At 50.3% G+C, this 12027-nt stretch overlaps 1 protein-coding gene across 1 annotated transcript in view; it reads right to left on the bottom strand.

Annotated features, from left to right (window-relative positions):
- PDPK1 (3-phosphoinositide dependent protein kinase 1) overlaps window positions 1-12027 on the bottom strand; it is a 47661-nt gene that overhangs the window by 21239 nt on the left and 14395 nt on the right. The window contains exon 7 of the mRNA XM_021698001.2: window positions 3906-3981. Coding sequence (XP_021553676.1) covers window positions 3906-3981 — 76 coding nt within the window. The remainder of the gene's footprint in view (window positions 1-3905; window positions 3982-12027) is intronic.

The following is a 12027-nucleotide window of genomic DNA, read 5'->3' as shown; positions in this document are numbered from 1 at the left end:
GGCCAGGCCATGCGGCCATTCCCACAGACCCGCCACTGCCGGGGGGCCCCAACTGTCTCACAGGGCCCACGTGGACCTGAAGAGACAGCAGAGGTCATTCCTGACTACAGAAACACTGACAGTGACAGTGAAGCATCTTCTTCCAGTGCCAGGCAGCAGGTGGTGACGCTGGTAAGGGGGCTCCTGGCACTCACTGCAGGTCAGTACAGCGATGGATCAACTTAGATTCTCTCGCAACTCACTCAGCGTTTACCCCCAGAACACAGATGCAAGCCAAGGGGCCAAATGAGACAATCCACAGGATATGCACAAAGCAAGCTTTAATTCTGTCCCTTCTTGAACTTGTGAAAAGCCCTATCCCTCCTTCATAAACATTTTAATTCCACATTTTAGAAGAAACAGTTCTAAACTTCCCTAAGCTGTTTCCAGAACCAGCTAGCAGGGACCCTGGAGGGGATGCTCTCCTTGCCTGTGATGTCACCGCCCCCTTCCCACCCCACCCTGCTCACTCTCGCCCCTCAGTGCCCTCTTGGAGTTCATGGCTGACATCAACTTTGCATATTTTCTTTCCTCTGGAAGTTTTTCTTTTTTTTCCTTTTTTTTTTAAATGATTTTATTTATTTATTTGACAGAGAGAGAGAGAAAACACAAGTCTCTCCCTTACCGACAGAGCCACCCAGGCGCCCCTGGAAGTTTTTCATTCTACTCCCAGCTCAGCACTACAAAAGCATCCAGATGCAACTCATCCCACACCGCCAGCTGCCTCCCCCAAGCCCTAAATGTACAAGGGCTCATGGGCTGCTGCATACAACCAGCTTCTGGAAGAGGCCACGGCCTGGCATTCAGGAGATGAGACTGCAGGGTGCGGGTGGAAGGGTCAGGCCAGCCGCAGCGCCGGGGACAGGAAGGGTGCGTGACATGGGTTAAAAGATAGAACAGATCAGAAATCTGAGGCACAACATACAAGTGGAGTGAAGGGCATTTAAAAAATGAATCTACAAGGGCGCCTGGGTGGCTCAGTTGTTAAGCGTCTGCCTTCGGCTCAGGTCATGATCCCAGGGTCCTGGGATTGAGCCCCGCATCGGGCTCCCTGCTCCGCGGGGAGCCTGCTTCTCCCTCTCCCACTCCCCCTGCTTGTGTTCCCTCTCTCACCGTGTCTCTCTCTCTGTCAAATAAATAAATAAAATCTTAAAAAAAAAAAAAAAAGAGAGAATCTACATGCTACCCAATAACTAGTTTTACACTTGGTTTTCTCTACTATCCAGTCTAGTTAAAATGGAGAGCCACACAAGACAGACACCAACAGAAAAGCCTTGGCCCTTGGCAGTGGCAGCAGCCAGAGACTGAGCGGGCGGCTGTGGGCGGGCTGCCGCCTCCAGGAAGCGGGACTGTCCACACAGCCGGGCTTGGGCTCTTCTCACTCCTGTGCATTATCTGAATGTTTATCACCAGCAGCTCTCCTACCACTTAAGATGGTTTTTTAATACAATAAATACTAAAGAGGGAAGTCGGTGTAACGTTTCTGGAAAGCAGTATGTACCAAGGACTTTTTTTTTTTTTTTTAAGATTTTATTTATTTATTTGAGAGAGAGAATGAGAGAGAGAGAGAACACATGAGAGGGGGGAGGGTCAGAGGGAGAAACAGACCGCCCGCTGAGCAGGGAGCCCGATGCGGGACTCGATCCTGGGACTCCAGGATCATGACCTGAGCCGAAGGCAGTCGCTTAACCAACTGAGCCACCCAGGCGCCCTGTACCAAGGATTTTTAAAATGCTAAGTTAGACCAAGTCATTCCACTTCCTGCAATCCAAGCGGAGGACCGTGAGGCAGACCCCACAGACTCAGGACACGCAGGGGCACCTTTCCCCTCCCCGGGGCCTGGCATGTGCGGCACGTGGCAGTCACGCAAGATTGTGCCACGTAAATGAAAAGCACCTCAGTGCCAACAATAAAGGACAAACTCAATGACCTACAGTAAATCCATGTGCCAGAAGCACACAGTGTCAGAGATGTCTACAGATGACTTCAGGGACACGGGAGATGCTGGCTCCGTAATCCCAAGAAACAGGGCACAAGGTGAACAGAAGTCACGTGAACATACAGAAGACACACAGAAATAACTAACTGCAAAGACACTGGTGTAAGTGGGCTGCAGACTCTGAGTGTTCCTTGCTCTTGTATCCTCCATATTTTCTAAGAATTCTTTATAATACACAAGTATCACTTTTAGAATCAGAAAACAAATCTTAACTACTTTCGAATAAATATCACGACTTAAACATTTAAAAGCATAAAAAGATACACAATGCCGTCTCCCTCACAGAGCTACCCCCTCACACCCCCAGCAGGCCACTGCCCCCACTGCCAGCGCACCCACCCAGGAGAGTTTAAATGACGGACAAGCGAATGTGGGTAGACATGCTCCTTCCAGTTTTCACACAGAAGGCAGCGGCCACTCTCTCTTCCCATCTCACCCAGCAGAGCTGGAGGCCTTCCGCCATCAGTGCTAAAGGGCTACTTCATCCTAAAAGCCCCAAATTGAGGAAAAGCTAGCCCTTAGGCAGCCATGACATATGCTTCGAGAATCTGGCCCGCAGCACCCACCACCCAGCCTCGGCACCGTGGCCACCAGGAGCCTATTCAGTCTTGCTGGGGAGCTGCATCTGCATCTCACCAGGCTGAGCAGCGTCCCTGGCCTCCACCCGCCAGTCGCCAATAGCACTCCCTTCCCACTCCTGCCAAGTGGCGACACCTAAAGTGTCCAGACAGGGCCAAATGTGCCCTGGGGGGCAGAACTGCCCCAGCTAAGAAGCCCTGCCCTACAACAATGTCTGGCCCACAGTAAGAGTTCAGAATCTGTGGACTGAGTAAGATTAAAAAAACAAAAAGAACCCAGAGACTGCTAAGAGGCCCACCCACCTTCATGTGTGCCCTGCGGCTCCAACCCCTAGAGAGTTTTTAAAAAGCGGTCACACTCAGAAACACAGAGCCACCCCCAGAACCACTCACTCCTCTGCCACTTCTGGCAGGGCTGTCTCTCAGGAAAGTGGCTCCTTGCAGCCGGCCAGTACAGGACACTGATGGCGCGGCCCTTAGTCAACCCGGGGGAGGCCCCCCCACCCCCAGCATCAAGGAGCCAGAGAAAAGCTCCAGCCACAGAACTTGTCATCTGGAACGGCTCTCAACACTGAGACCACAGACTCTTCTGCTACCTCTCCGTCCTCTGCCTGCCTCAGGCCCGCCCTAGACCGTTCTCCTGACTTCTCCCTGCTCCTGGCCATTGGCATCCCCATCCCCTTGTCCCCTGCTGCCCTGCTGCTGACTCTTCACTCTCCAGACCTCTGTTCCTGGGAGCAGAACCTCACCTATGCACCTCTCATTTTCAAAACTCAGGCCCCCACTCAGGGCCTCGACCCTGTGGCTCCAGGCCTGTGCTGGTTCTAAGCACTGGGGAGGGATGGCTCGCACTGGCTGGGCCCTGGCTGGGAAACCAGCTCCACCCCCTCCCACACGGGCTGCCTTCCGGGCCTCTCCCCACACTCTGCAGAGCCTGTTTTGCTAGAGTTGACCTGCTGCCGCTGCCACCACCAGGGGGCACCAGCCGGAGGCAGCGCTAAGGATCCCAGGGCTCAGGGACACGGCAAGGAATACTGACCTCTTGGCCACACTTTTCCCCCACTGAATAGTTGCTCCTAAAGGAACAAGATCAAATCTCAAAGCATCAAGCAACAACAGCCCCAGGAAGTATAACAAAGAACAATAAAGGAGCACACAGGTTATCCAAGAAAGATACTGATAAAGGCCATAAAAGGCACTCCCTTAACTATTAACTGTACATGAAAAAACAAACGTAAGAGCTACTGTAGTGAAAAGAAAATATCCTGGATCAGATGAAAGTGAGTTACCTTTTACAGGCCGACTTCTCTGTGAGCAGCTCTGGAGACACATACTGGGCTGTTCCTACAAACGAGTTGGCCCTGGCTGAGGAGAAAAGAAAAAAGGGAGAAAGGTCACACTGAGACACAAGCATTTACCAACGCTGCACCATGGATGCTCACCCATCAGGGACGTCATGGTTCACAAGGCGTAACGGAGCTCTCGGTCACGGCACTAGTCCCGGGCCCTCCCCTCAAACCCCCTTCTTGGGGCTCTCTCCTCCAAGGGCTGGCTCAAAGGTCACCCGCTCCGTGACACCAGCCCTGACTGCCAGGGCAGTCCCTCCAGGCCAGCCCACCGCAGTCCTCTGGGCACCTTTCACAGACACACTAGAGAGGCGTTCGCCCAGCCTCCTGTTAGCTGGGAGCATCCTGAAGACGGGGCTTATCTGTTTGGTTCACTCCTGGACCTGTGGTGCCTAAAACAGCCACAGACACAGCAGGCACAGATGGGAAACGCAGCGATGTGGGAACGGACCCGACCCCATGCAGGCTACGCCCTCCCTAACAAACAGCTCACGGTGGTTAGGGGCGATAAAGGGAGTGAGACCCAGGAGTCCTGGCCAGGGAACCTTCCGAACACCCTGCCGCCTCTGGTACTGGGCTGTGCAACACCAGGTTCGCCAAGCTCAACCCACAGACTCCTAGGGTCAGTGACAGCAGGACCCTCTGGACACGCCCATCACAAAACAGATGACACAACAACACCCGAGTCACCCCAGTGGCCGTCAAGGTCCTCAGGCGCTCATGAGCAGCTAAGCAGCCCCGACAGGGCGGCACTTTGGGCAGGAGCCGGCCTGCTCTACCACATGGCTCCTGAGGCATCTGCATGGGGCGTCTTCTGCTATGCAGGACAGCACAGTCACTCCGCCTTTCCCTGTGACCGACAGACACAGGACTGAGATTCCCATGTGACAACTGCCCACTGTCTGAGAGCAAAACCCTTCTCTTAGGAGCATGTGAAATGCTGTGTCACCCCTGACACTTCCCGGGAGACACCCCCCGCCATCACTTGCCGTGACCTGCCATGCATGGCCTTCCACACCCGGCCCCACATAAAGAGTACCCTGTACCCACACCGAACAGCTGTTGGCAAGGCTCTGGTCCTGCTCGGACAGGCCCCTGGAGGAGACCACCTTTCCCAGCAGCAGGTTCCAGCACGGCCCTATCTCCTGTCCCAGCAACCCGTGGCAGACAGGAGACCTAACCACGGTTCAACAGCACATTGCTCCGGGCACACAAGCCCCGTGACCTAGCCTGACCCTTTCGCAGATCAAACGGTCCTTTTTCTCATTATCTTTAATAATCCCTGCTAAAAGTATTTGTCCCTAAGGACATATTTTCCTGAACCGACCTAAGAAGTAAAACATCACAGCAACACACCTACCAACGAATGGTCTCCAGACCTCCAGGCCGCTTCTGAAACCAGGGACACAGAAAGCAGCAACCAGCCCCATGCAGGGTCCTGCCGGGTGGGCTTACCGACAAGTGTCTGAAATTTTCTATGCAGGGTTCTCAGCTGGGGACAGACAGGCCCCCAGGGGACATCTGCCAACGCCAGGAGACATTTCCAGCTGGCACAACGGGGGTGGAAGGGAGCTCCGGTCACCTAGTGCGCAGACGCCAGGGCTGCAGCTAAGCATCCCACAGGCTGCAAACAGCAGGAGCTCTTCAGCCCCACACGTCCCCAGGCCCTCGGTGGCCTCTGTGCAGCCTCCCTAGGACGGCGCTCTCTGACCCTCTGAAGACACGGCCCTAAATAGAACAGGAGGAGCCAGCTCCGTTCTGGGACGTTCTGGAGGAAGGGGAGCTGGGGAAGGGAGAACAGCTGAACGTGCCTTCGTCTTTCCTGCGCGGCTGTGTGTGTGTTAAGTCGGGGGAAGCAACCTTCTCCTTCTGCACTTGACTGCAGGCTCTGTACTGGGCACCTCAGACTGGTCCTGACAGAGAAATGACTTGAGGTTACAGCTTCCTGGGACAAAACACAGCAGACCTATGTTTGGTCTGTCTACAAAATTCTTGACAGCATATGGCTATAAATAACACAACACCTGAATTAAAATGCAAACGGAAACCAGGGCGCCCAGCCACACCAATGCAGCACGTGGCGTCTGGGCTGAGAGAGACCATCGCGTCCCTGCTCACCATCCCTGGGGAGGCCTTAAATTGGCGGGGGCTTGCCGCGGGGGAGACCTCCTGACTGCTGTCCAAAGGCCTCTGAGGCAGATGCCCAGGAAGAAAACACGGACGAAGCCAGTGTGCTCGCTCTTCCCCATGTGTCCCCAAACGTGTTCTCTGTCCTCCTTGACGCTCCGGGGGGGGGATCCTGGGCACTACAGCCCTGGAGTCAGCAGGAGCCCCCAGAGGGGGGGCAGGGGAGAGCCATGGGTGTTACTCCTTCTGCCTCACCCCATGCTGCACCCCTCTCCCACCACGAAGCCCCCGACCTGCCCTGGGCCCGAGAGGCTCACAGTACCACTGTGGGGATCCAGCCCTGTTGCTTCTTCGGCCCAGCTCTCTGTAACTGCTCCCTTCATTAAGTTATTTTCCTGTAAAGACTTTGTGGCTGCATTTGCATCCTGCCAGGACCCTGAGTGATACTGCCAAGAACACTGAGGTGATTCATAAGAGGAAAAAAGAAACCCAGAGCCAAAACCAAATGAAACCATTCAATGATGCAATGAATCAAAGAAATGCAAATTAAAACATGATGGCCTATCAAATCAGCAAAGATAAAAAAGGAAATACACACTGTTGGCAAAGACTTGAGAAGACACACACAGTGCTACTGGTGGGGATTCAGAAGGGAGTCATTTTCAGGGGAGCAATTTTCCAAAAAGCATCAAAATTCATAGAGAACAAACTTGCCCTCTGAGCCAGCAACTCCACTCCTGGCACCTGGTCCTCAAGGACAGATCCAGCACAGACAGCAGGACGACATGGACCCCGGGAGCCCCACTTGGTAATTCACTGCCTCTACTGTGTGTCCATTCTGCATAGTAAACATGAGTTGCTTCTGCGATTTGTCTTTTTATTTTATTTTTTAAGATTTTATTTATTTACCTGAGATGAGAGAGAGCAAGAGAGCAGAGGAGAGGGATAAGCAGACTCCCCGCTGATCAAGGAGCCCCACATGGGGCTCGATCCTAGAATCCTGGGATCACGACCCAAGCCGAGGGTGGATGCCCAACCGACTCAGCCACCCAGGTGCCCCTGAGATTTGTTTTTTTAATGCTATTAAAAAAAAGTTTTAAAAACGTATTTTTGTATGGAAAGATGTATTTACGCATAATTAAATAAATAATTCAGGCCATCAAACAATATATAGAGGTGTTGTGCCTTTAAATAGCTACATGATGGGGCGCCTGGGTGGCTCAGATGGTTAAGCGTCTGCCTTCGGCTCAGGTCATGATCCCAGGGTCCTGGGATCGAGTCCCGCATTGGGCTCTCTGCTCCTTGGGAGCCTGCTTCTCCCTCTGCCTCTCTCTCTCTGTCTCTCATGAATAAATAAATAAAATCTTAAAAATAAATAAATAAATAAATAGCTACATGATGAAGGGGCGCCTGGGTGGCTCAGTCATTAAGCGTCTGCCTTCGGCTCAGGTCATGATCCCAGGGTCCTGGGATAGAGCCCCGCATTGGGCTCCCTGCTCGGCAGGAAGCCTGCTTCTCCCTCTCCCCCTCCCCCTGCTTGTGTTCCCTCTCTCGCTGTGTCTCTGTCAAATAAATAAAATCTTTTAAAAAAAAATAGCTACATGATGCACCAAATAAAGTCTAAAAGGTATACACCATTCCCAGCCCGGCCTAGGGCTGGGCTTTAAACAGTGAATCATAATGTCATTAGGGCTGTTGTGGTTGTTGTAGGCTTTCTGGGCCTGGGTCGGCTTGTCTCCCATGACACCTGCTGCTTCCTCTCACCCAGGAGCCCATGCCCACCTTCTCAGAGGCAGGACTCCGAGTCCCCAGGGAGGTATGAAATCACCCCCGAGGACAGGAGCTCTCGTTAGTCATGAGATGAATGACTCCTCTAGCACGTGGAAAAGAACAGGGCCGCCCTAAGAACGATATTCTAAAGGCATAACAAAATATGCAGAAGGACAAAGGATGAAAATACCAAAATATTAAAGCAGTGACAGTGTGATGTAACAGTATGTGATTTTCTTTATCGGTGTAATAACAAGATCTGGCAAGTCTAACAATACGGTAACCCTAAAGCAGCAATGGGGCACATGACAGACCAAGAATCTGTGACAACTGTGGGGGCGCCTGGGGGACTCAGTCGGTTGAGTGTCCTCTGACTCTTGGTTTCAGCTCAGGGTCATGATCTCAGGGTCGTGAGATGGAGCCCATGGCAGGCTCCGTGCTCAGCAGGGAGTCTAGGGGAGATTCTCCCTCTGCCGCTCCTGGCGGTAGCGTGGGTGCACACTCGCACTCCATCTCTCCCAAATAAATAAATCTTAAAAAAAAAAGCTGGGGGCAGGGGCATCTGGGTGGCTCAGTCGGTTGACTGTCCGACTCAATTTTGGCTCAGGTCATGATCTCAGGGTCGTGGGATCGAGCTCAATGGGGAGTCTGCTGGAGATTCTCTCTGCCCCTCTTCCTCTGTTCCTCCCCCAACTTGTGTGTGCTCTAAAATAAATAAATAAATCTAAAAAAAAGGAATCTGTGACAACTGTAACGGAACAGAGAAACACCTGTGACTGCTCCTGATGACAGCAGACATTTGTTGCCTACCTTCATAATTAAAGGAAATGTTCAATTTCACTGAAAGTTTAGGGAAAATAAGCAACTTTCTCCTCTCAGCTTCACAGACAGCCAACTTCTATGCATGACACCAGGGTAAGAGCCCCAGAGAGCATTAGAAATGCACAGATAACCTAGTTCCCTCCCCCCAGAGGCTCAGAGATGAACCGAAGGCCAAACTGCTCCACCAGTTAGAAAACCAGGTCCAGAACCCACCACTGGCCAAAACGCTGCCATTTCCACGCCACTGACCCACTGGAAGTAGGCCACAGGGTCAGGGTAAAGAAGAGGGTCTTGGGCTGGGTTGTTGTCTCCACCCTGAAAGTGATTCAAAGAAACTGACCAGCATCCTGGGCCGTGGAACGCTCTGGCCACCACCTCGGACTCAGAAGTGCCAGTGAGGAAGGAGGGACCTCAAGAAGTGTCTCTGAGGTCAGAGGACACCTATACTCTCTTCAAAGCTGGAAGTGCAACAGACTGCTCGTATCGTACCCATAAGCCCCCAAATGAAGCACAGCAAACACACTCCACAAAATGGGCTGACCTCTTGGACAAAAGATGAGCACACTGAATACAGGGACACATCAAGAGGAGTCTGCACCATGACCAAGTGGTGTTTATCCCACGAATACAAGGGTGGTTCAACATATAAAAATCAATAAATATACTATGTATCATTAGCATAAAGGGAAAAACCACATGATCATCTCAACAGATTCAGAAAAGGGATCTAATAAAAATTCAACACTCCTTCATGACAAAAATACGTCACAAAGTAAGAAGAGAAAGGAACCGGGGCGCCTGGGTGGCTCAGATGGTTAAGCGTCTGCCTTCAGCTCGGGTCATGATCCCGGGGTCCTGGGATCGAGTCCCGCATCGGGCTCTCTGCTCCTTGGGAGCCTGCTTCTCCCTCTGCCTCTCTCTCTCTGTTTCTCATGAATAAATAAATTAAAAAAAAAAAAAAGAAGAAGAGAAAGGAACCTCCTCAACCTGATCAGGGCGTCTAGGAAAACCCCACAGCGAGCATCCCACTCGATGGTGAGAGACTGAAGCTTCTCCCCTAAGATCAGGAACACGACAAGGGGCACCTGCTCTGGCCCCGCTGACTCCACAAGGTCCTGGAGGTCCTACCAGGGCAGGTGGGCAAGAAGAGATAAAAGGCGTCCAGAGTGGAAAGGAAAAAGTAAAACCATCTTGAATCACACATCTTGACTTGATCTTACATGCAGAAAGTTTTGAGGAATTCATTAAAAAACTATCACAGTGGAGCGCCTGGGTGGTTCAGTCTGTTAAGCGTCTGCTTTCAGCTCAGGTCATGATCCCAGGGTCCTGGGATCGAGCCCCGCATCGGGCTCCCTGCTCAGCGGGGAGCCTGCTTCCCCCTCTCCTTCTGCCTGCTACTCTGCCTGCTTGTGTTCTCTCTCTCTGTCAAATAAATAAATAAATAAAATCTTTAAAAAAAACCAAACCAAAAACAAAAAAACAAACAAAAAACTATCACAACTAAGAAGCAAATTCTGCCAGGCCGCAGGACACAAAAATCAAATGTATTTCTATATAGTTGCAGTGAATAATTTGAAAATGAAATTTGGAAAACAATTCCACTTACAACAGCCTCAAAAATAAAAGTTAGGGATTTACTAAAAACAGTACAAAACTTATACATTGAAAACTAAGAAAGATTTCTGAAAGAAATGACAAGTCCCATGTGCATGATCAGCTGATGGGACACTGGAGTTTTCTCCACGTTCTGGCTAGCATACAGAAAGCTGCTCTCACCATTCCTGTACACGTTTTTTCTGTGAACATGTTTTCCACTTTCTTGGGTATGCCCTGGCAAGTACCACTGCTGAGTTACAAGTAACTATGGCTAACCTTTGGAGGGGCTGCCAGCCTGCTTTCCAGAGCGACTGCACCATTTCACATTCCCGCCTGCAGAACACGAGGGCTTGGATCCCTTGACACACTTGCTAAGGCTTGTCATCACGGTCTGTCATTTTGATCACAGGCGTCCTAAAAGCAGTAGCTCAGTGTGCTTTTGATCTGCCATTTCCCCAATGACCTGCGAGCATTTTTTCATGTGTTTACAGGCCATTTGTCTGTCTTCTTTGGAGAAACATCTATTCAGACCCTGTGCCCACTTTTAAATTTTTATTTCATTTTATTTCTTGAGTTACGAGTTCTTTATACATTCTGGGTATAAGTCCCTTAAGATATATGATTTGGAGATATTTTTTCCCATTTCACTTTCTGAACGGTAACACAGCACAAAACTTTCCCAACTGGATGCAGTCTATTTTTCTTCTGTTGCTCATGCTTTAGGTGGCGTATCTAAGAAACCTAACCCAAGGCCTAACCCAAGGTCATGGAGATTTACACCTACACTTCCTTTCAAGAGGTTCAGTTTCTGCATTCTACATTCACATCTCTGGTCTAGCCAAGTTAACTTCGGAGTTAGCTTTTGCGTATGGTGCAAGGAAGGGGTAAATCATGTTTCTGATGAACTGGTCAATACTGAAGGAGGACAGTGAACCAGTTGAAGGTTTTCACAAGTGGCAAATGAAGGGGAAAGGAAAGTAAGCATTTATTCTGTTCTTCCTCCTTAGTCAATACCACTATAGTTAACCAAATAATTGCTATGGGGAAGTTTTCCTTCAAAGAAGAACTCCAGTCCATGAACGGAGGAGTTAGGCTATGATCATTCTGCATTCTCTAGAGAATTAGTGGATCTAGGCCATTATGGTTATAAAGGGCTGTTGACATCACAGAGAGAGATGACGGAGTGTTATGAGTGTCCTAATGGAGAACACACCCCAGCCTCTGGTGTGAGAGGACTGAATGTGCATGTGATCAAGGGGCCAGATCTAACTTCCCATTTCCAGCGCACAGAGGGGACAGGAACATTGTTACATGATTCCAAAGAGGTGCAATCAGGAAACTCCAGGAAACTCTCTAAGACAAATGACCTGGTTTCTTCAACAGACTGCAAGGGAAAAAATAAAGAGTGGAAAAAGAAATTTAAGAAACAAATTAGCTAAGCCCAATGTGGAGCTTTATTTGAATCCTGATTCAAGTAGATAACCACCAAAAAAATTATGATGTAGAATTATGACAACTGGAAATTTAACACAGTATTTTGGGATATAAAGGAATTACTATTAATTTCTTATATGTATGAAGATGGTTTGCTATTGTAGTCTTTTTTTTTTTTTAAAGATTTTATTTATTCATTTGAGACACAGAGAGAGAGAGAGAGAGAGAGAGAATGGATGGGGGCGGGGGGGAGAGGCAGTGGGAGAGGGAGAAGCAAGGTCCCCGCTGAGCCAGGAGCCTGATATGGGGCTCGATC

Source organism: Neomonachus schauinslandi, chromosome 5 (assembly GCF_002201575.2).
Source record: "Neomonachus schauinslandi chromosome 5, ASM220157v2, whole genome shotgun sequence".
NCBI lineage: Eukaryota > Metazoa > Chordata > Mammalia > Carnivora > Phocidae > Neomonachus > Neomonachus schauinslandi.
This window is presented reverse-complemented; position numbering and strand designations above follow the sequence as displayed.